The sequence below is a fragment of the Thamnophis elegans genome, chromosome 5 (genome assembly GCF_009769535.1).
Source record: "Thamnophis elegans isolate rThaEle1 chromosome 5, rThaEle1.pri, whole genome shotgun sequence".
Taxonomy (NCBI): domain Eukaryota; kingdom Metazoa; phylum Chordata; class Lepidosauria; order Squamata; family Colubridae; genus Thamnophis; species Thamnophis elegans.
The window spans coordinates 97,712,935-97,732,598 of record NC_045545.1 but is presented as its reverse complement, the minus strand read 5'-3'; the positions used below and the strand labels follow the sequence as shown (position 1 = coordinate 97,732,598).

Genomic DNA, 19,664 nt, shown 5'->3' with positions numbered 1-19,664 from the left:
CATCGCAGCAGCCCCCAATGGTCAGTGTCTTGGGACTCCAAATCCCATCGCAGCAGCCCCCAATGGTCAGTGTCTTGGGACTCCAAATCCCATCGCAGCAGCCCCCAATGGTCAGTGTCTTGGGACTCCAAATCCCATCGCAGCAGCCCCCAATGGCCAGTGTCTTAAGACTCCAAATCCCATCGCAGCAGCCCCCAATGGCCAGTGTCTCAGTACTCCAAGTCCCATCCCCATCCCCGCCCGCGCCCGTCCCCGCCAGCGCAGCCCCTGGCGCAATCGGGCTGCAATCGGCGGCTGTCCCTGCTGCAATCCGCGCCGCCCGCCGCATCAGCCGGCCGAGGAGGAGCCGGAGGCGGAGGGAAGGCGGGCGCTGCCAGCCGGCCAACCCGCCGCGGCCGGGGTTACATCATCCCCGCGGCTCGGGCAGGAGCTGCGGTGGCGGCGGCGGCGGGGCTCAGACAAAGCCGCTCCGCGGGGTCGGTCGCAACGGCGAGGATGGCCCCCAGCCGCCGCTGAAGACCCCCGGCCCCACCTCTGCCAGGGGGTCGCTCCTCGGGGTCGCTCCTCCGGGCGAAGGAAGGCAGAGCAACCAGCCCACCCACTGCTGCGGCGCGAAGGTAGGGGCGGCAGGCGAGGGGAAAGCGGGGTGGGGGTCTTGGAATAGCTCTGGTGCTGATGTGTGTGGGGGGGCAGGGGGCATAGAACAACGCGTTGCCCCCCTCCAAGCAGCGGGCTAGGGGGTTTTCTCCCAATTCTTCCTCTGCCCGGTGCTTTATCTGCGAAGGGCTCCCTCCCCCACCCCAAAGAGCCCTCTGTCCATGCTCAGAGGTCCCCTGTTCATTCAGCCGCCTTTCCCCCACCGCATCGAAGCAGACCCTTTTCTCAGTCTCACAGAATTGCAGGTTAACAGGGGTTTTTTTTTGGGGTGGGGGGTAAGAAACGCAAATGGGGAGGGGGGGGAGAATTGAGGAGTGGGGAGGAGAAGGGGAGGGGGCTCAGTTTCAGAGAGAGGCAAAAAAAAAATCTTTCCTCCCATCCTGCTGTTTCCCCAGGTAGAGGGGCCACAGGTGCATTCTCAAATTGAGAGGAGTGGGGACTACAGGCCCCATAATCCTGAGTCAGCCTGGGTTTTGGTGGTCCGGGTGGTTGGCAGGTTGGTGTGTGGGGGGGGGGGGGAGAAGGGGCTACACTACCTCCTGGCACAAATGGTTTAGTGGGGACGGAAGAATTAGGAGTCGCTGATTCAGCCCCGGTGCATTGCTCACCAACGTCCCATCGCCCATGAATGGCCATGAAGGAGTCACCCTGGTATGCGCTTGGCACATGGGAAGAGGGCAAAGGCCATGCCAAGCTGGGGTCTGGCACTTTCGGGGCACCCTAGAGAAGGATTTCACCCGTTTTGCAACCTTGAAATAAACCCCATGAAATGATTTGCTAATAACGCCGTTACAGGTAGTCCTCGACTTACGACATATGTCTGTTGCTAAGCGAGATGGTTACATTAGTTTTGCCCCACTCTACAACTTTTCTTGCCACAGTTGTTAAGTGGATCGATGCCGAGGCGAAGTTAGTAACATGGTCGTTAAGTGGATCGATGCCGATGTGAAGTTAGTAACACTATCGTTAAGTGGATCACTGCTGATGCGACGTTAATAACACGGCTGTTAAGTGGGATCAATGCCGATGCGAAGTTAGTAACACGGTCATTAAGTGGATCGTTGCCGATGCGAAGTTAGTAACACTGTCATTAAGTGGATCGATGCAGATGTGAAGTTAGTAACGCTGTCATTAAGTGGATCACTGCTGATGCGAGGTTAATAACACAGCTGTTAAGTGGGATCAATGCCGATGCGAAGTTAGTAACACGGTCATTAAGTGGATCGATGCCAATGCGAAGTTAGTAAGACGGTTGTTAAATGGATCACTGCCGATGCGAAGTTAGTAACACGGTCATTAAGTGGATCGCTGCAAATGCGAAGTTAGTAAGACGGTTGTTAAATGGATCACTGCCGAGGCGAAGTTAGTAACCCAACCGTTAAGTGAATCAGTCTTCCCCACTGACTTGGCTTGTCAGGGGGTCGCAAAAAGAGGATCACGTAAGCGCTGCAACCGTCATAAATACGAGGCAGTTCCCAAGCGTTTGGACTTCGATCCCGTAACCGGGGAGATGCTGGAGTGGTCACAAGTGTGGAAAATGGCCATAAGTCAGGTTCCCCCCCCCCCCACTGCCGTTGCAATTTCAGACAGACATTAAATGAACTGTTGTACGGTTAGAGTGGATGGAGGGAGGAGTAGAAGGAAAGATATGAAGGAAAGGAGAAAGGAGAGGAATAGGAGAAAGGGAAAGGCAGAGGAAGAATGGGAGGGAATGTAAGAGTAGGAAAGAGGGGAGGAATGGGAAGAAGAGGGGAAGGGTAAAGGGGAGGAAGGGGAAGGAGAGAAGGGAAAGGAGAGGAGGAAGGAAGGAAGGAGTGAAGAAAGAGAAGAAAGGGATGTAGGAAGGAGGGAGGGAAGGAGGGAGGGAAGGAAGGAGAGAAGGAGAGAAGAAAGGAGGGAAGGAAGGAGGGAAGGAAGGAGAGAAGGAGAGAAGAAAGGAGGGAAGGAAGGAGGGAATGTAGGAGGGAAGGAAGGAAGGAGGGAGGAAAGGAAGGGGGAAAGGAAGGAGAGAAGGAGAAAAGAAAGGAGGGAAGGAAGGAGGGAAGGAGAGAAGGAGGGAGGGAAGGAAGGGGAATAGGAGAGAAGAAACGAGGGAAGGAAAGAGGGAGGGAGGGAAGAAGAAGTAGGACCGTTGTAGGATAAGATGGATCTTCAAGTATATTGTCAACAGTAGGGAAAAATTGTTATAAATACATATTATTAATAACAGTTATGAGATTATATAATTGTGAATGTATATATGAAATTGATAAAAGAAAAAAAATAAAATAAAATAAATGAACTGTTGTAAAGGGAGGACTAGCTATGTTTAGATTATGCGCAGTAAAATAAGGCAGGGGGACAATTGTTGCGCCTGACACTGCTGGTTGTGTCGGTGATCACCTGGGGGGTGAGAAGGAACTTTGCCACAGGTGAGCAAAGGTGAGCTGCTTTGCCAGCCTCTCGCAACATGCCCCGGATGACTCACTCACCTGCGTGCGGGGAGGGTGAATGGCACCTGAGTTGGCATCTTTCAATGGGAAAACCCCTTGGTCCTCTCTGACTTCGTTGGGGTTTTTACAGATGTTTCATTACCCAAATTAAGTCCCCAACCAGGTAGGATGATGTCCCCCTAAAGCACCTGAAAGCAAAACAAGAAGCAATGGGTGGAAACTAATCCAGGAGAGAAGCAAGCTGGAATTGAGGAGAAACTTCCTAACCGGGGGGGGGGGAGGGGGGACACAATCGATCCGCGGAACTGCTTGCCACCAGAAGTTGCGGGTGCTTCCATCCCTGGAGGTTTTAAAGAAGAGACCGGACAGCCACTTGTCTGAATTGTTATAGAGCAGTGTTTCTCAACCTTGGCTACTTGAAGATGTCCGGACTTCAACTCCAGAATTCCCCAGCCAGCGAATGCTGGCTGGGGAATTCTGGGAGTTGAAGTCCGGACATCTTCAAGTTGCCAAGGTTGAGAAACACTGTATATAGAGGATATTATAGGGGGTTGGACACTAGAGGACCTCCAAGGTCCCTTCCGATTCTGCTATTCTGTGATTCTATGTTCACACATGTACTTCAGGCTCCACCAATTGAGGGCCAGAGGAGGTTATGGCAAAACGGGGGGGAAAGCGGCAGCTTTAAGGGTCCTCGGTCAGAGCGTTTTCCCCGTATAACTTCGAAAGAATGGAGCCATTGTTCGGGAAATCCAGATTGGGATTGGAGGTGAGGGAACTGCCTAGTGTACGGTCTCCTGAGTCAACGAGGAGTAACTTGCTCTGTCTTTACATCAGCCACTGCGGCTGCAACACTGACAGCCCCGTGGCACAACCTCCCCAGCTGTTGTGTGACTTTGGACACCCTCCTCCTCCTCCTCCTCCTCCTCCTCCTCCTCCGTGCAAACCCCACTCCCTTCCATACCAATGACGTTCCCTAGCTGGGTCATGAAATATCTGCAAGAAAATAACCAAGCTCAGAGAGCCCCAAAGACCCCACAGTCCTCCTCTTCCTTCTCCTCCTTTTCTTCCTCCTCCTCTCCTTTTCTTCCTCCTCCTCTTCCTCCTCCTTTTCTTCCTCCTCCTTTTCTTCCTCCTCCTCACCACAAACCCCATTCTCTTCCACCCAGCACTACTGATGATATTCTCTAGTTCAGGGGTTAGCAACTTGCGGCTCCGGAGCCGCATATGTGGCTCTCTCTCTTCCCTCTGCTGCGGCTCCCTGTCGCCGGTCGGCTCCACAAGGGATAGGGCTTTCGGTTAGGGCAGGTGGAGGAAAAAGGACGCCGCGCTAGGAGGAGACTCTACGGTGGGGGAAACTGGACTTCCGGTCGGCTTCAGAATTGAACGGGGGGGAGGGGGGCTTCCGGTGAGGACCTTTGTGGGTCTTTTGAGTGTTTAAGGTTGCCAACCCCTAGATTGGATAATAAAATGTTTGCAAGAAAATTCCCAAGCTCAGAGACCCCACAGTCATTGTCATCGCCGTCCTCCTCCGCTCTGCAAATCCCACTCCCTTCTAGCACTGATGATGTTACCTAGTTGGGTCATAAAATGTCTGCATGAAAACCACCCAGCTCAGAGGGCACCAAGGACCCCACAGTCCTCCTCCTCCTCCTTTCTCTTCTTCCTCCTCTACTCCACACACCCCACTCCCTTCTAGCACTGATGATGTTCCCTAGTTGGGTCATGAAACGTCTGCAAGAAAACCACCAAGCTCAGAGAGCACCAAGGACCCCACAGTCGTCCTCCTCTACTCCACACACCCCACTCCCTTCTAGCACTGATGATGTTCCCTAGTTGGGTCATGAAACGTCTGCAAGAAAACCACCAAGCTCAGAGGGCACCAAGGACCCCACAGTCATTGTCCTCCTCCTCCTCCTTTTCCTCCTCCTCCTCCTCCTCTTCCTCTCTGCAAACCCCACTCTCTTTCACGATGATGCTGTTACCTAGATGGGTCATGGAACGTCTGCAAGAAAGCAACCCATCTCCAATTACAATCCCAAGGGGCCAGGCACAGAACTAGGAAAGGGATCTGAATCCTTGCCAGCCATGGCTTTTGTTGACCTAAAATGCCTCGAGCTGCCCTTAATCCTTTCCTCTCCCCTGTGCAATTTGCAGATGAGCCTCTTAGTGCCAAGCCCTGGCGCAGAGGCCCACGTGGCGAAAAGGCGGCTGTGCTGTGAGAAAGCGTCAAAAGCCGGAGGCTCGGCACCCAAGCGCCCGCGCGTGGACAAGCTTCCGGGGCCGTCCCCCTGCCTCCAGCCCCTGCCTCAGGGCCCTCCTGCCGCGGATCGGGGTTTGACCATCACTCGGATCGGCCCTTACGTCCTTCTGGAGCCCACAGAAGGTGGGCGCACCTACAGGGCTGTAAACAGACACACCGAAGCAGAACTGACTTGCAAGGTAATGAGGTGGTGGGTCTAGGCTAGGGGGGTCTCCAACCTTGGCAACTTTAAGCCTGGCGGACTTCAACTCCCAGAATTCCCCAGCCAACATAGAGAAAACTGGATCCCCTCGTGGGGTGGCTGTCGGAAAGAGAATACAGGTAGTCCTCAATTTATAGCAGTTTGTTTATACATTTCAGAAAAGGAGGAGAAAATGATAGTCACCCCTATCCATAGGTAATAGACAATGTAAGGTTAGATATTAATAATTAGCAAACGTCTCGGCCCTTCAACTGTTACTATCCTCAAAGAATTATTATCTTAATGCAAAGAAAGGTCTCAGTTTTGTTGCCATACAAATTTTGGTAAAGCGTACTCTGTCATCTCTCTCTCTCTTTTTCTCTTTCTCTAATCTATCTAATCTAATTTGTCTGTCTGTCTATCTATCTACTATCCATAATCTCTCTCTCAACCATCCATCTATCCATCCATCTCTACCTACCTACCTACTCTATTTGTCTATATCTTATTTGCCTATCATCTAATATCTATCTATCTATCTATCTATCTATCTATCTATCTATCTATCTATCTATCTATCTATCTTTCTTTCTATCTATCTATCTATCTATCTATCTATCTATCTATCTATCTATCTATCTATCTATCTATCTATCTATCTATCTATCTATCTATCTATCTATCTATCTAATCATCTACCTACCCACCTACCTACCTACCTACCTTATCTATCTATCTATCTATCTATCTATCTGTCTGTCTGTCTGTCTGTCTGTCTGTCTGTCTATCTATCTATCCATCCATCCATCCATCCATCATCTCTGTTTATCTAATATCCATCCATCCATCCATCCATCCATCCGTCTGTCCGACCATCCATCTACTATCTATCATCTCTCTCTCCTCCATTTACCTACCTACCAACCAATACCTCTTACACTATTTATCTATATCTTGTCTGTGTGTATCTCTCTATCTCTCTATTTAATCTCCCTCTCTCTCTATCCATCCATCTACTATCTATCATCTCTCTCCTCCATCTACCTACATACCTACCAGTACCTACCTACACTATTTATCTATATCCTGTCTGTCTGTCTGTCTGTCCGTCCGTCCGTCCGTCCGTCCGTCCGTCCGTCCATCCATCCATCCATCCATCCATCCATCCATCCATCCATCCATCCATCCATCTATCTATCTATCTATCTATCTATCTATCTATCCTCTACAATCCATCCATCCATCCACCTACCTACCTACTCTATTTGTCTATATCCTGTCTGTCAGTCTGTCTGTCTATTTGTCTGTCTGTGTCTATCATCTTTCTCTTCTCTTCTCTCTCTCTCTTCCTCCCTCCCTCCCTCCCCCCCTCTATCTATCTATCTATCTATCTATCTATCTATCTATCTATCTATCTATCTATCTATCTATCTATCTCATCAATCAAATTTATAGGCCGCCCGTCTTACCCCCAGATAATTCTGCCACCTGACCTTGTCTCTCACCTCATTCTCTTCCCTTCCAGGTTTATCCGGCGAAGAGCTACCCCGAAGTGATGGTGCCATACGCTGCTCTCCCCTCACACCCCAGCATTGCCCGGCTGGCCGAGGTCATCGTGGGAGACCAGAATGTTTACGTCTTTTTTGAGCCCGGGAAGGACAATATGCACGACCTGGTGAGGCGGCGCAAGCGTCTGCCAGAGTCAGAGGCGATCGCTCTCTTCCGACAAATGGCCGAAGCTGTTGCCCACTGCCACCAGTACGGCATCGTCCTCCGAGACATTAAACTGAGGAAGTTCGTCTTCGCGGATCGAGAACGGTGAGAATCGAAAAGACCAGCTGATTTCCCCAGAACAACACAAAAAAGTTGCTGCAGAAAAATCCTGGATTTCAGTTCATTTGACATTATAAAATTAAATTGTAATTGCAGTGAGGTGTCCAATTAACACACCTCCCTTTTAGCGTATTTCAGGCTAATTGTCAGGGAAGGGTGATGCAGTGGCCTAGAGGTGGAGTTCTTCCCTCAGAATCAGGAGGATGTGAGTTCAATCCTAGGTAGAGGCAGACATTTCTCTCTCTGGGCACAATGAGAATATATCTGCTGAAGTAAACTCCGCAATGTCAACAGGAAGGGCATCTGGCCAGTAAACTAGCTCCATTCAGTTGCCCAGACTGCACCCCGCAAGGGATTATGAGGTCGTTAAAAGAAGATAAAGTCTAATTGTCAGGGAATTGCGCAGTCAGAGACATTGACCCAAACTTGTAGTTTTATATAAATAAATCTATTTTACATTTAGATTTATAGCAGCCAAGAGAGTCAGGAATCTCATGAGGTAAATCAAGTCATGAGGTAAATCAAATCATGAGGTAAATCAAATCATGAGGTAAATCAAGTCATGAGGTAAATCAAGTCATGAGGTAAATCAAATCATGAGGTAAATCAAATCATGAGGTAAAGCACGTAGAAGAAAAAAGGTGTGTGGGGGGGAAGGGAAATTCCCCCTTTATGGTCATGGCAACCAATCATAGCGTAGATTGCCTCATGCGTGAGCCAGCCCTCTGGAACCTCATGAGGCACCGTATTTTTCAGAGTATAAGACGCATCGGCGAATAAGACGCACCAAAATTTTGAAGAGGAAAATTTAAAAAAAAAGTTTTTGCACTCTGCAGACCTCCCAAAAGAGGTCCGTTTTTCACGAAGCATGCATAGCCTTTAGGAGGCTTGTAGAGTGCTCCTGGGGGTTGAGGGAGGGGCACAAATGAGCAAAAAACCACCCATTTTTGCCCTTCCCAGCCCCCAGGAGCACTCGGGAAACCTCCTAAAGCAGTGTTTCTCAACCTTGGCAACTTGAAGATGTCCGGACTTCAACTCCCAGAATTCCCCAGCCAGCATTCACTGGCTGGGGAATTCTGGGAGTTGAAGTCCAGACATCTTCAAGTTGCTAAGGTTGAGAAACACTGTCCTAAAGGCTATGCATGGCCATTTTTGCAAGGGGGGGGGGGTTTGGGAGGCCAAAAATGCTGTATGTGGTGACCAAAATTGGTTGCAGAATATTCCAGGTGTGGCCTTACTAAGGCTTTATAAAGCGGTACTGATCCTTCACGTGATTTTGATTCTGTGCCCCTGTTTAGGCAACCAAGGATCGCATCGGCCTTTTTGGCTGCCGCCAAGCACGGCTGGCTCGTGTTTAAGGGATCGTCCGTTAAAGACTCCAAAATCCCTCTCCTGGTGACTGTTTTTGAGCCAGGTTTCGCCTAACCTGTACTTCTACCTTTGGTTCTTCCAGGTCCAAGTTGCTGCTGGAGAACCTGGAAGATGCCCAGGTCCTATTGGGCACCGATGACACCTTGACGGACAAGCATGGCTGCCCAGCTTATGTGGGTCCCGAAATCATCAGCTTCAAGGGCTCCTACTCTGGAAAAGCGGCTGATATCTGGAGCCTAGGGGTGGCCCTCTACACTCTGCTGGTGGGCTGCTATCCCTTCCAGGGCACCAAGCCCATCTCGTTGTTTGGCAAGATCTGTCGCGGACGTTTTACGGTTCCGGGCGACCTCTCGCCCAAGGCCCAGTGCCTTATCCGGTGCCTCTTGCGAAAGGATCCGGCGGAAAGGCTGACCGCCAGCGGCATCTTGCTCCATCCTTGGCTGGCTTCCAACCCAGGGCCCAAAACGCTGGGGGTCAGCCCCCTCGGAGGGCAGGGACTGGACCAAGTGGTTCCTGAAATGAGGAGCTGCCGAAAGAATTCGGATAAATTGCGAGGAGAGGACAGTTGAAGTGGCCTTGAGGGGAAGAATGCGGAAGAAGGAAAGCCTCTGGCATTGAAAGCCATATCTCAGCCGCCTCGGAAGTGCCTTTTGGGGGGGGACATACTACCTTTCACCTTTGCCCTTCCATGGGGCAGGGGTCACTTTGTCCCAAAACGTGGGGGGAGAAGGGCTTAACCCCCCCCCCTCTTTGCCCTTTGCGTTCTCGCCTATGCCAAAGAAACCTAGGGGAGTTTTGTCGAGCACCAGCAAGCTCTTAAAGAGGGCTCTTTTGCACCTTGAATTCGGGATCTGTATTGCTGATTTGGACAAGGAACCTGCCGTGGAAGGATTGGCGGGAGAAAGAGATCTAGCATGGATGATGTTATGTAGTTTGGTAACGAGATGTCTGCAAGTAAAAAGCTAAGCTCAGAGAGCACAAAGGAAAGGACCCTGAAGTCTTTGTTATCGTCATTGTCCTCCTCCTCCTCCTCCCGGCAAGAAATCAGCCAAGCTCAGAGAGCACCAAGGACCCCCTAGTCCTCCCCTCTTTCTAGTTCTTTCTCCTCCTCCCTCTTCCTCTTCCTCCTCCTCCTCCCCACTTTCTCCTTCTCCTCCCCACTTTGTCCTGTGCTAGAGAGAGTAACGAGAGGAGAAAATGGCCTGTCCTCCACGAGAACCAGCCGAATTTCCAGTGTGCCTGCAAAACTACCTCTCCCAGAATTCCAGATGTCTTGCTTGATTTTCCAAGCTGCTGTGTGTGTGTGTGTGTGTGTGTGTGTGTGTGTGTGTGTAAAAGCCAGATTCGCTTAAACAAGCGTGCTGCTCACTTCACAGCTGCAGTGAGTCCCCGAGCGACTGTGAATAGGAAGGTCATAAAATGAGGCAAAACCCACTTAACAAATGTCTCACTTAGCGAAAGATATTTGGGGCTCAATTGTGGTCGTAAGTCGAGGACCAACCACCTGTAAAAAAACCTGTTGCTTCTTAAGAGCGGTATTTTTCAACCTTAGCAACTTGTGTGAACTTCAACTCCCAGAACACTGGTAGTCCTCGACTTACAACCACTCCTATAGTGACGGTTCTAAGTGAAAAAAACGGACGTGCCATCGTTCCTCGCACTTACGACTGCCCCAGCATGGCCAGGATTGAAATTCAGGGCCGTTGGCCAACGTCACGTAATTGACATTTGCGAACTTGTCACAAGCAAAGTCAGTGGGGGAACCTGGATTCTCTTAATGACCACACGATTCACTTAAAAACCGCAGTGATTTGCTTCGCTGTCCCCCCCCCCCCCCAATTAGAAAACCGGGTGAGATTCTCTTAACAAACCGCCTTGCTTAGCAATGGAAAAACTCCATCCCACAATTGTGGTCGTAAGTCGAGGACTACACGTATGGATGGCAGAAAGGGTTTTTAATGGTTGCTACTCACCGACTCCACTGAAGAAAAACAGATTTGATCCGAGGAGAATTCCCAGTGGATCCTCAACAAGGTAAAGATTCCCGCACGAAGCCAAGTCCTCGTCCCAATAAAACCCCTTTTATTTAATTTTCGGTGAAGTCCTCTCCAGCCAAATCCCGGCCCACAGTATTTCAAGATAGTTCACGGTTACCGATCTATACATATTGGTCTAGAACAGCGGCCTCCAAACTTGGCTACTTTAAGACTTGTGGACTTCAACTCCCAGAATTCCTCAGCCAGCATGGCTGCTGTGGAATTCTGGGAGTTGTGGTCCACACATATTGCTCTATAGCAGGGGTATCTAACCTTGGCCATTTAAAGACCTGTGGACTTCAACTCCCAGAATTCCTCAGCCAGCAACCTTGGCTACTTTAAGACTTGTGGACTTCAGCTCCCAGAATTCCTCAGCCAGCATGGCTGCTGTGGAATTCTGGGAGTTGTAGTCCACACATATTGCTCTATAGCAGGGGCCTCCAACCTTGGCCATTTTAAGACCTGTGTACTTCAACTCCCAGAATTCCTCAGCCAGCAACCTTGGCTACTTTAAGACTTGTGGACTTCAACTCCCAGAATTCCTCAGCCAGTATGGCTGCTGTGGAATTCTGGGAGTTGTAGTCCACGCATATTGCTCTATAGCAGTGGTATCTAACCTTGGCTACTTTAAGACTTGTGGACTTCAACTCCCAGAATTCCTCAGCCAGCAACCTTGGCTACTTTAAGACTTGTGGACTTCAATTCCCAGAATTCCTCAGCCAGCAACCTTGGCTACTTTAATACTTGTGGACTTCAGCTCCCAGAATTCCTCAGCCAGCATGGCTGCTGTGGAATTCTAGGAGCTGTAGTCCACACATATTGCTCTATAGCAGGGGTATCTAACCTTGGCCATTTAAAGACCTGTGGACTTCAACTCCCAGAATTCCTCAGCCAGTATGGCTGCTGTGGAATTCTGGGAATTGTAGTCCACACATATTGCTCTATAGCAGGGGTATCTAACCTTGGCCATTTAAAAACCTGTGGACTTCAATTCCCAGAATTCCTCAGCCAGCAACCTTGGCTACTTTAAGACCTGTGGACTTCAACTCCCAGAATTCCTCAGCCAGCATGGCTGCTGTGGAATTCTGGGAATTGTAGTCCACACATATTGCTCTATAGCAGGGGTATCTAACCTTGGCCATTTAAAAACCTGTGGACTTCAATTCCCAGAATTCCTCAGCCAGCAACCTTGGCCACTTTAAGACCTGTGGACTTCAACTCCCAGAATTCCTCAGCCAGCAACCTTGGCTACTTTAAGACTTGTGGGCTTCAAGCAAAGCTGGCTGAGGAATTCTGGGAGTTGAAGTCCACAAGTTTTAAAGTGGCCATGATTGGAGGCCCCTGCTCTATAGGGTATGTTGTAAAATATGCAAATATTTTGTGATAAAGGGAAAATATGCTGGATTTTTTATCAGTAACATCAATCTCGGATGTCTATCTGATTTCAGATTTAAAACTTTTTTTCCTAGTATTTTACACTAATCCCTTGGAGTTGGGTAGTACTTGACTTACAACAGTTTGTTTAGTGACCAAAGTTACAACGGCATTGGAAAAAGTGACTTAATGACCATTTATCCCACTAATGAGCAGCCTCCCTGTGGTCACGTGATCAAAATCCAGACACTTGGAAACTGGCATGTACTTACGACAGTTGCAATGTCCTGGAGTCATACGATCCCCTTTGGCAACTTTCTGACAAGTCAAATCAATGGATTCGCTTAACAACAACAACAACAACTGCAGTTGTGAGGTTGTTACTGTTCCCACAATCCTCCTTTTCCTCCACCCCTTCCGGCTCTTTCTCCACCGCCCCCCTTTCTCCTACTGCTCCTGAGATGGAAGCAGGGACTGGTGATTGAAGTAAGGTTAAGTAGGTTTTATGGGAAATTGTTAGCAATATAATCGAAGAAGCAAATTTTAAAGACAAGAAGACCAATGTTCGTTAGCCAGGGTGTTACAAAAACCATGTTTCGGGTATTACAAAGCCCATCCTCAGCGGCTCTCAAGACCTCAGGGGGACAAGACCCAGCCTGTGATTCACTTAACAACTGTGGCAAAAAAATGGGTCGAAACTCACCAAACGACCGCCTTGCTTAGCGACGGAAATTTGGGGCTCCATCGCAGCCCTTAACTGGAGGACTCCCAGCCTCTCTTCCCTGTTGCCTCCTTGAAAAAAAAAAGGCAGTTGCTCCCCCAAAGTGCAGCCCCCACCCTCAACCCCAATAGCAGCGGGAGAGGCTGGAATCTGGATTGGGACGGGGGACCACCAGGTGATCCCGGAGGCTGAGATAAAGAAAAATTAAAAAATAAAAAACCAGCCCGGAAAAGCCGCTTCCCGGCTAATCCGGCTCGGCTCTGCTTCCGGGGATTTGGCCGTGAAGAAGGGGCGTCACTCCGGACTGCTTGCGGGGTCGGTTACGGGAAGGAGGTGGGGGGGGGGAGAGAGGAGACCCGGCCCCGTGACGTCACGGGGATTCCCTCTGCCCGGGCTCGGAGGCGGAAGGCGCGTGCTGAGTGCTGCCGCCGCCGCCGCTGCTGCTCCTCCTCTCCGTCGCTTGGCTTTCGATTTCGTGGGAGCGGCGGAGCGGTTTCCCTGCCGGGGCTGGAGGTCAGTCTTGCGGGACCCCCACCCCACTTTCCCCCCCCTCCTTCTTTGCAATCTCCCCCTCCCCGCCCGGGAAAAGGGGCTGGCGTCCCTCCCGTCCTATAGTGGAGCTTGCAACTTTTGCAGGTCGGGGCGGGAGGCCCAGGCCGCCTGGGGGGTGGGGGGTGGGGGGAAGGAGGTAGGGCTGGATCTCTGCTCCCCTCCCCCAGAATTTTGTGTCCCCCCCAGTCTCTTCCCCACCTCCCCAAAGGGGGCCTGACTGGCCGGCCCCGCGGGCTTCCTGCGGTCCTAGGTGTGTGTGTCTGTGTGTGTATTTGTGTGTGTCTCTGTGTGCGTGTTTTGTGTGTGTCTATGTATGCATGTGTGTCTGTGTTTGTGTTTTGTGTGTGTCTATGTATGCGTGTGCGTCTGTGTGTGTGTTTTGTGTGTATTTGTGTTTTGTGTGTGTCTATGCATGTGTATCTGTGTGTGTGTTTTGTTTGTGTTTTGTGTGTGTCTATGTATGCGTGTGTGTGTTTTGTGTGTGTTTGCGTTTTGCGTGTGTCTATGCATGTGTATCTGTGTGTGTGTTTTGTTTGTGTTTTGTGTGTGTCTGTATGCGTGTGTGTGTTTTGTGTGTGTTTGTGTTTTGTGTGTGTCTATGTATGCGTGTGTGTTTTGTGTGTATTTGTGTTTTGTGTGTGTCTATGTATGCGTGTGTGTGTGTTTTGTGTGTGTTTGCGTTTTGTGTATGTCTATTTGTGTGTGTCTGTGTGTGTGTTTTGTTTGTGTTTTGTGTGTGTCTATGTATGCGTGTGTGTCTGTGTGTGTGTTTTGTATGTGTGTGTGTGTTTTGTGTGTGTCTGTATGCGTGTGTGCTTGTGTGTGTGTGTGTGTGTGCGTGCCTTGCAAGGGGCCTGGCGGTGCTAGTCCCTCTCTGGCATGCACCCCCCCTCTCCACCCCACCCCCACGCCCCTAGGCAGACAGGGGGCTAGACCCCTCTGGGGGTTCTTCTGGGCTCTGCCCTGCAAGAGAAGGGCTGGAAGGGCTGGGTGGGGGTGGGTGGGACTGATGAACTTCAACCTTAAAGGGGAAGGGTCCATCCACCCTCCTCTCCCTTTGCCCAGGGACCTCCAAGTCCACAACCCCCCCCCCCCTTTTAACCCTACCAGTTGCAAACTCCCTAGCTACAGTTTGTATTGTTGCTTTCAAGTGTCTGGTCCTCATGGAATTCCCGTCCCATCACATTCCCTCCACCAGGGAAAAGCAGAGGTGGGTCCAGTTTTAAGGGGAGCCTGTTCCTCCTCCTCCTTATAGGTGGGATTTTTGCCCGGCTGTAATGGTGGGAGGGGGCTGCAGACAGTTGGAGGGGTGTCCCCAGCCCACCGTGGGGCCCTGTGTGATGGCCACTGAGCCTCAATTTGGATGAGAATTTCATATCTTCAGGACTCCGTAATTCCTGGCTTTTGCAAAGTTTCCAGGCGCCAAATAGATGCAGGTTTAACTCTCTTGTTGTTGTCAGTTGCGAAGTTGTGTCCGACCCATCACAACCCACAATTCCCAGTTCCTGAGGGTGTTTGGTGTCTCAGTTGTGTCCCTTCCACTCACAAATTTTTCCTGTTGCCTAAATAATCCATGTTGCTTTGACTTTAGTAGCAAAGCATCATTTGTTGTTGTTAGCTGCAAAGTTGTGTCTGACCCATGGACCACGTTCCTCCAGGCCTTCCTGTCCTCTCCCATCCTCTGGAGTCCATTGAAGCTCACGCCGGCTGATTCGGTGACTCCATCCAGCCCCCTCCTTCTCTGCCGTCCCCTTCTTCTTCTTTTGCCCTCCATCGTTCCCAGCATGAGGCTCTTCTCCAGGGAGTCCTTCTTCCTTCTCATTAGGTGGCCAAAGTCTTTGAGTTTCCTCTTCAGGATCCGGCCTTCTAAAGAGCAGCCAGGGTGGATCTCCTCCAGGACTGACCGGTTGGATGGCCTTGCAGTCCAAGGGACTCAATGCAGGATCTTCTCCAGCACCAGAGTTCAAAGGCCTCCATTCTTTGGCGCTCAACCTTCCTTATGGTCCAACCTTCACAGCCATCCATTGCAACTGGGAAAACCATAAGCCTTTTTTTTAAAAAAGTTTTTTTTTAATTTTTAATCTCTCACATACAGTTACAGGTATCCATTCACATACGTGGTTACAATTCTTATTTACCGTATTTATCGGCGTATAACACGCAGTTTTAAAACTAAAATTGCAAGCTTAAACCCTGCCTGCGTGTTATACGCCGATACTCCGGGTGGCAGAAGCCCGGGACCCAGTCAAATTCGCTGCGCAAGGTGAAACGGCCGGCAGCAGCCCTGCTCTCCTGCTGCGGCTTCTGTTTCAATAGGGAAGAAAACTTCCTTTCGCTTCCCGGGCTTCTGCCGCCCGGCAGAAGCCCCGGGACCCAGTCAAATTCGGGAAGCGAAAGGAAGTTTTCTTCCCTACTGAAACAGAAGCCGCAGCAGGAGAGCGAGGCCAGCGTCCGTTTCAGTCGCTTCCCTTGTCCGTCTTGATTGCTGGAAGCAGTAACAAACAGCGCGTCCGCTCCGCATCGCCCTGACAACCACCCCAGCCGGCGGCTGCCAGGCCTCGCTGGAGTCAATTGCAAAGCTGCGTTCAGCGCTTTGAGGACCTGAGGCATCTTGGGAAATGTAGTTCCCTATCAGAAAGAATGGAGTAGCTGCGAATTTGTAACAACATAATATAACTTGGTGCTTCGCAGGTTACGAAAATCTCGTTTGATTTGCACACTGTTTTTTAAAAGTTAGATAAAGAAATTATGCTGTGAAAGCGACTAGATAGCCCCCCTCCCCTTCCTGTGTGTGAGAAAGGGAAGGAGAGGAAGGAAGGAGGGAGGGGGGAGGAAAAGAAGAAGGGAGGGGGGAGAAGATGGAAGGAGAAAAGATGGATGGAAGGAGAAAGAATGGAAGGAGAAGGAGGAAGATGGAAGAAGAAAGGAAGAAAAAGAAGAAGGGAGGGAGAAGGAAGGAGGTAGGAAGAAAAGGGGAAGAGAGGGAAAGAGCAGAAAGACAAAGAGGATGAAGTTGATAGGCAAGAGGAAGGGGGAAGGAAGGGAAAAAAGAGGGAGAGAGTGAAGATGAGGAAGAGGTTTTTGGTTTTCCAAAAAGCAGTGATTCTGATTAAGTTTTTTTGCTCAAAGAGGTGTTTTTTTCATTTCATATTTGCCTTTTAAGAGGAGTTAATGTTATAATTCATGTTCTAATGTTATAAATTTTAATCCAACATTAAGTTCCGAGCTTCCAAGTCATTTATTTTTAATGAAAAAAATTTTTACTCAAATTTTTGTGTTAAAATGGGGGGTGCGTGTTATACGCCGGTGCGTGTTATACGCCGATAAATACGGTATATTTATCACTTTTATGTATTTGTTTTTCCATATAAAAAGCCAAAAGATACTTTCTGGGTTGTTTTGTTTACCATCCCATAAACCTATTTTGTGTTATCACTACCCCACTTTTCCTTTCTTTTCTCCCTCCCTCCCTTCTCTACCTCCTTCCTTCTCTCCCTTCCCTTCTTCCCTTGCCCCTCCCCTGCTCTCTTCTTCCCCCTCCTGCCCTCTCTCCTTCTCTTTCTATCCCATCCAGCCTTCCTCTCCTCCTCTCTTCCTTCCTTCCCTCTCCTTCCCTCTCTTCTCCTCTCCTCCTCTCTTCCTCTTTGCCCTCCTGCCCTCTCTCCTTCTCTTTCTATCCCTTCTCTCCTTGATCTCCTTTACTCTTTCTTCTTTCTCCTTCCCTCTCTTCTCTCCTCCTCTCTTCCTCTTCACCTCCTGCCCTCTCTCCTCTTTCTATCCATTCTTCCTCTCCTTTCCTCTTTCTTCTTTCTCTCTCCTTTCCTCTCTTCTCTCCTCCTCTCTTCCTCTTCCCCTCCTACCCTCTCTCCTTCTCTTTCTATCCCTTCTCTCCTTCCTCTCCTTTCCTCTTCCTTCCTTCCCTCCCCTTCCCTCTCTTCTCTCCTTCTCTCTTCCTTTTCCCCTCCTGCCCTCTCTCCTTCTTTTTCTATCCCTTTTCTCCTTCCTCTCCTTTCCTCTTTCCTCTTTCTCTCTCCTTTCCTCTCTTCTCTCTTCCTCTCTTCCTCTTCCCCTCCTACCCTCTCTCCTTCTCTTTCTATCCCTTCCAGCCTTCCTCTCCTTTCCTCTTCCTTCCTTCCCTCCCCTTCCCTCTCTTCTCTCCTCTCTTCCTCTTCCCTTCCTGCCCTCTCTCCTTCTCTTTCTATCCCTTCTTTCCTTCCTCTCCTTCCTCTCCTTTCCTCTTTCCTCTTTCTCCTTTTCTCTCTTCCTCTCCCCCTCCTACCCTCTCTCCTTCTCTTTCTATCCCTTCCAGCCTTCCTTTCCTTTCCTTTCCTCTTCCTTCCTTCCCTCCCCTTCCCTCTCTTCTCCTCTCCTCCTCTCTTCCTCTTCCCCCTCCTGCCCTCTCTCCTCTTTCTATCCCTTCTCTCCTTCCTCTCCTTTCCTCTTTCTTCTTTCTCTCTCCCTTCCTCTCTTCTCTCCTCCTCTCTTCCTCTTCCCCTCCAATTTTATAATCATTTCCCATTCCCCTTTTCTTCACTATCACACCCTAACTATTTCTTATCTGTGTCTCCACAGCCTTGACCTGGGATGGCGGCCAATGCCATGGGTGCCACCTGTGGCCTCTCTATGGGCGTGTGAGCCCTCATCCCACCTCAGCTCCACCGCACATGCGCGCACTGCCCGCCGGCCAGCTGATTTTTGGGTCTCTGCCACATTCGGGAGACATGCGCTGGGGGGGGTGTTTTTGGTCCCACGAGGCTTCAGAGGGGCCTACTAGGCCCAAAACGGGCCGAGGGGAGTCGATGCCCCCCCCCCCCAGTGGCCCGTTTTTGCTCTCAGGAGGCTTCAGAGAGGCCTGCTAGGCCCAAAAGTGGGAGCGGGGAGTGTGCGGTGTTTCTCCCCCCCCCCCTTTGTGGCCTGTTTTTGGTCTTGGGAGGCCTGCTAGGCCCAAAATGGGGCATGGAGGGGGTCGCGTGCAAATGCATGGGGGGGAAGAGAGAAGGAAGTGCAGGGGTCACGCGTTCATGCGTGTATTTAGATACAATAAGGTACAATAGCAGAGTTGGAAGGGGCCTTGGAGGTCTTCTAGTCCAACCCCCTGCCTAGGCAGGAAACCCTATACCATTTCAGACAGATGGCTATCCAAAATCATCTTAAAGACTTCCAGTTTTGGGGCATTCACATCTTCTAGAAGCAATTTCTGTTCCAGTGATTAATTGTTCTAACTGTCAGGAAATTTCTCCTCAGTTCTAAGTTGCTTCTCTCCTTGATTAGTTTCCACCCATTGCTTCTTGTTCTGCCCTCAGGTGATTTGGAAGATAGTTTGACTCCCTCTTCTTTGTGGCAACCCCTGAAATATTGGAAGACTCCCATCATGTCTCCCCTGGTCCTTCTTTTCATTAAACTAAACATTCCCAGTTCCTGCAACCGTTCTTCCTATGTTTTAGCCTCCAGTCCCCTAATCATCTTTGTTGCTCTTCTCTGCACTTTCCAGAGTCTCCACATCTTTTTTATCTTCCAGTGATCAAAACTGGATGCATGATTCCAAGTGTGGCCTTTTCAAGGCCTTATAAAGTGGTATTAACAGTTGACATGATCTTGATTCCATCCCTCTATTGATGCAGCCTAGAACTGTGTTGGCTTTTTTGGCAGCTGCTGCCCACGGCTGGCTCCTATTTAAATGCTTCTCCACTAGGACTCCAAGATCCCTTTCACAGTTGCTCCTATTGAGCAAGGTACCACCTATACTGTACCTGTGCATTTCGTTTTTCTTGCCCAAATGTAGAACTTTACTCTTACAGGTAGTCTTTGACTTACAAAAGTCCATTTAGCAATGGTTCGAATTACGACGGCACTGAAGAAAATGCCTTAGGATCGTTTCTCACACTTATGACCTTTTCCCCATCCCCATGGTCACCTGATTTACATTTGGGTGCTTGGCAACTGGTTCATACTTATGACGGTTGCCATGTCCTGGGCGGTGTGTGTGTGTGTGTGTCAGGTGATCCCTTTTGACGACCTTCCGACCAGCAAAGTCGAGGGGGAAGCTGGATTCACTTAACAACCGGGTTACTCCTTTAAGAACGGCAGTGATTTGCTTAAGGAAGGGGGCGAGAAACGCCGTGAAATGGGGCAAAACTCGCTTAACAAAGGTCTCTCCTCTCTTAGCAACGTAAGTGGATTGTGGCCGTACGTCGTACATCGAGGACTGCTTGTATTTATTAATTAGGTTGATGATTTTTAGTTT

General features: G+C 49.9%; 2 protein-coding genes across 4 annotated transcripts in view; both read left to right on the top strand.

Annotated features, from left to right (window-relative positions):
* The first annotated feature begins 392 nt into the window (after nucleotides 1-392).
* Nucleotides 393-9,719, top strand: TRIB3 (tribbles pseudokinase 3). Its single transcript, XM_032217226.1, has 4 exons — nucleotides 393-617; nucleotides 5,247-5,531; nucleotides 7,059-7,351; nucleotides 8,820-9,719. Exons 2-4 carry the CDS (start codon nucleotides 5,247-5,249, stop codon nucleotides 9,304-9,306), a joined length of 1,065 nt encoding a protein of 354 aa, XP_032073117.1. The 5' UTR covers nucleotides 393-617; the 3' UTR covers nucleotides 9,307-9,719.
* Nucleotides 9,720-13,223: 3,504 nt separating this feature from the next.
* Nucleotides 13,224-19,664, top strand: part of RBCK1 (RANBP2-type and C3HC4-type zinc finger containing 1) — a 41,358-nt gene continuing 34,917 nt past the window's right edge. For all 3 annotated transcript variants that reach the window (XM_032219022.1, XM_032219020.1, XM_032219021.1), the window contains exon 1: nucleotides 13,224-13,381. The gene's annotated coding sequence lies outside the window, so the exon portion shown is untranslated. The remainder of the gene's footprint in view (nucleotides 13,382-19,664) is intronic.

Coding starts and splice junctions, on each gene's coding strand:
- TRIB3 (XM_032217226.1), top strand. CDS start 5,247: ATGAGCCTCTTAGTGCCAAGCCCTGGCGCAGAGGCCCACGTGGCGAAA. Junction 5,532..7,058: donor AAGCAGAACTGACTTGCAAG/GTAATGAGGTGG, acceptor CTTCCCTTCCAG/GTTTATCCGGCGAAGAGCTA. Junction 7,352..8,819: donor GTCTTCGCGGATCGAGAACG/GTGAGAATCGAA, acceptor TGGTTCTTCCAG/GTCCAAGTTGCTGCTGGAGA.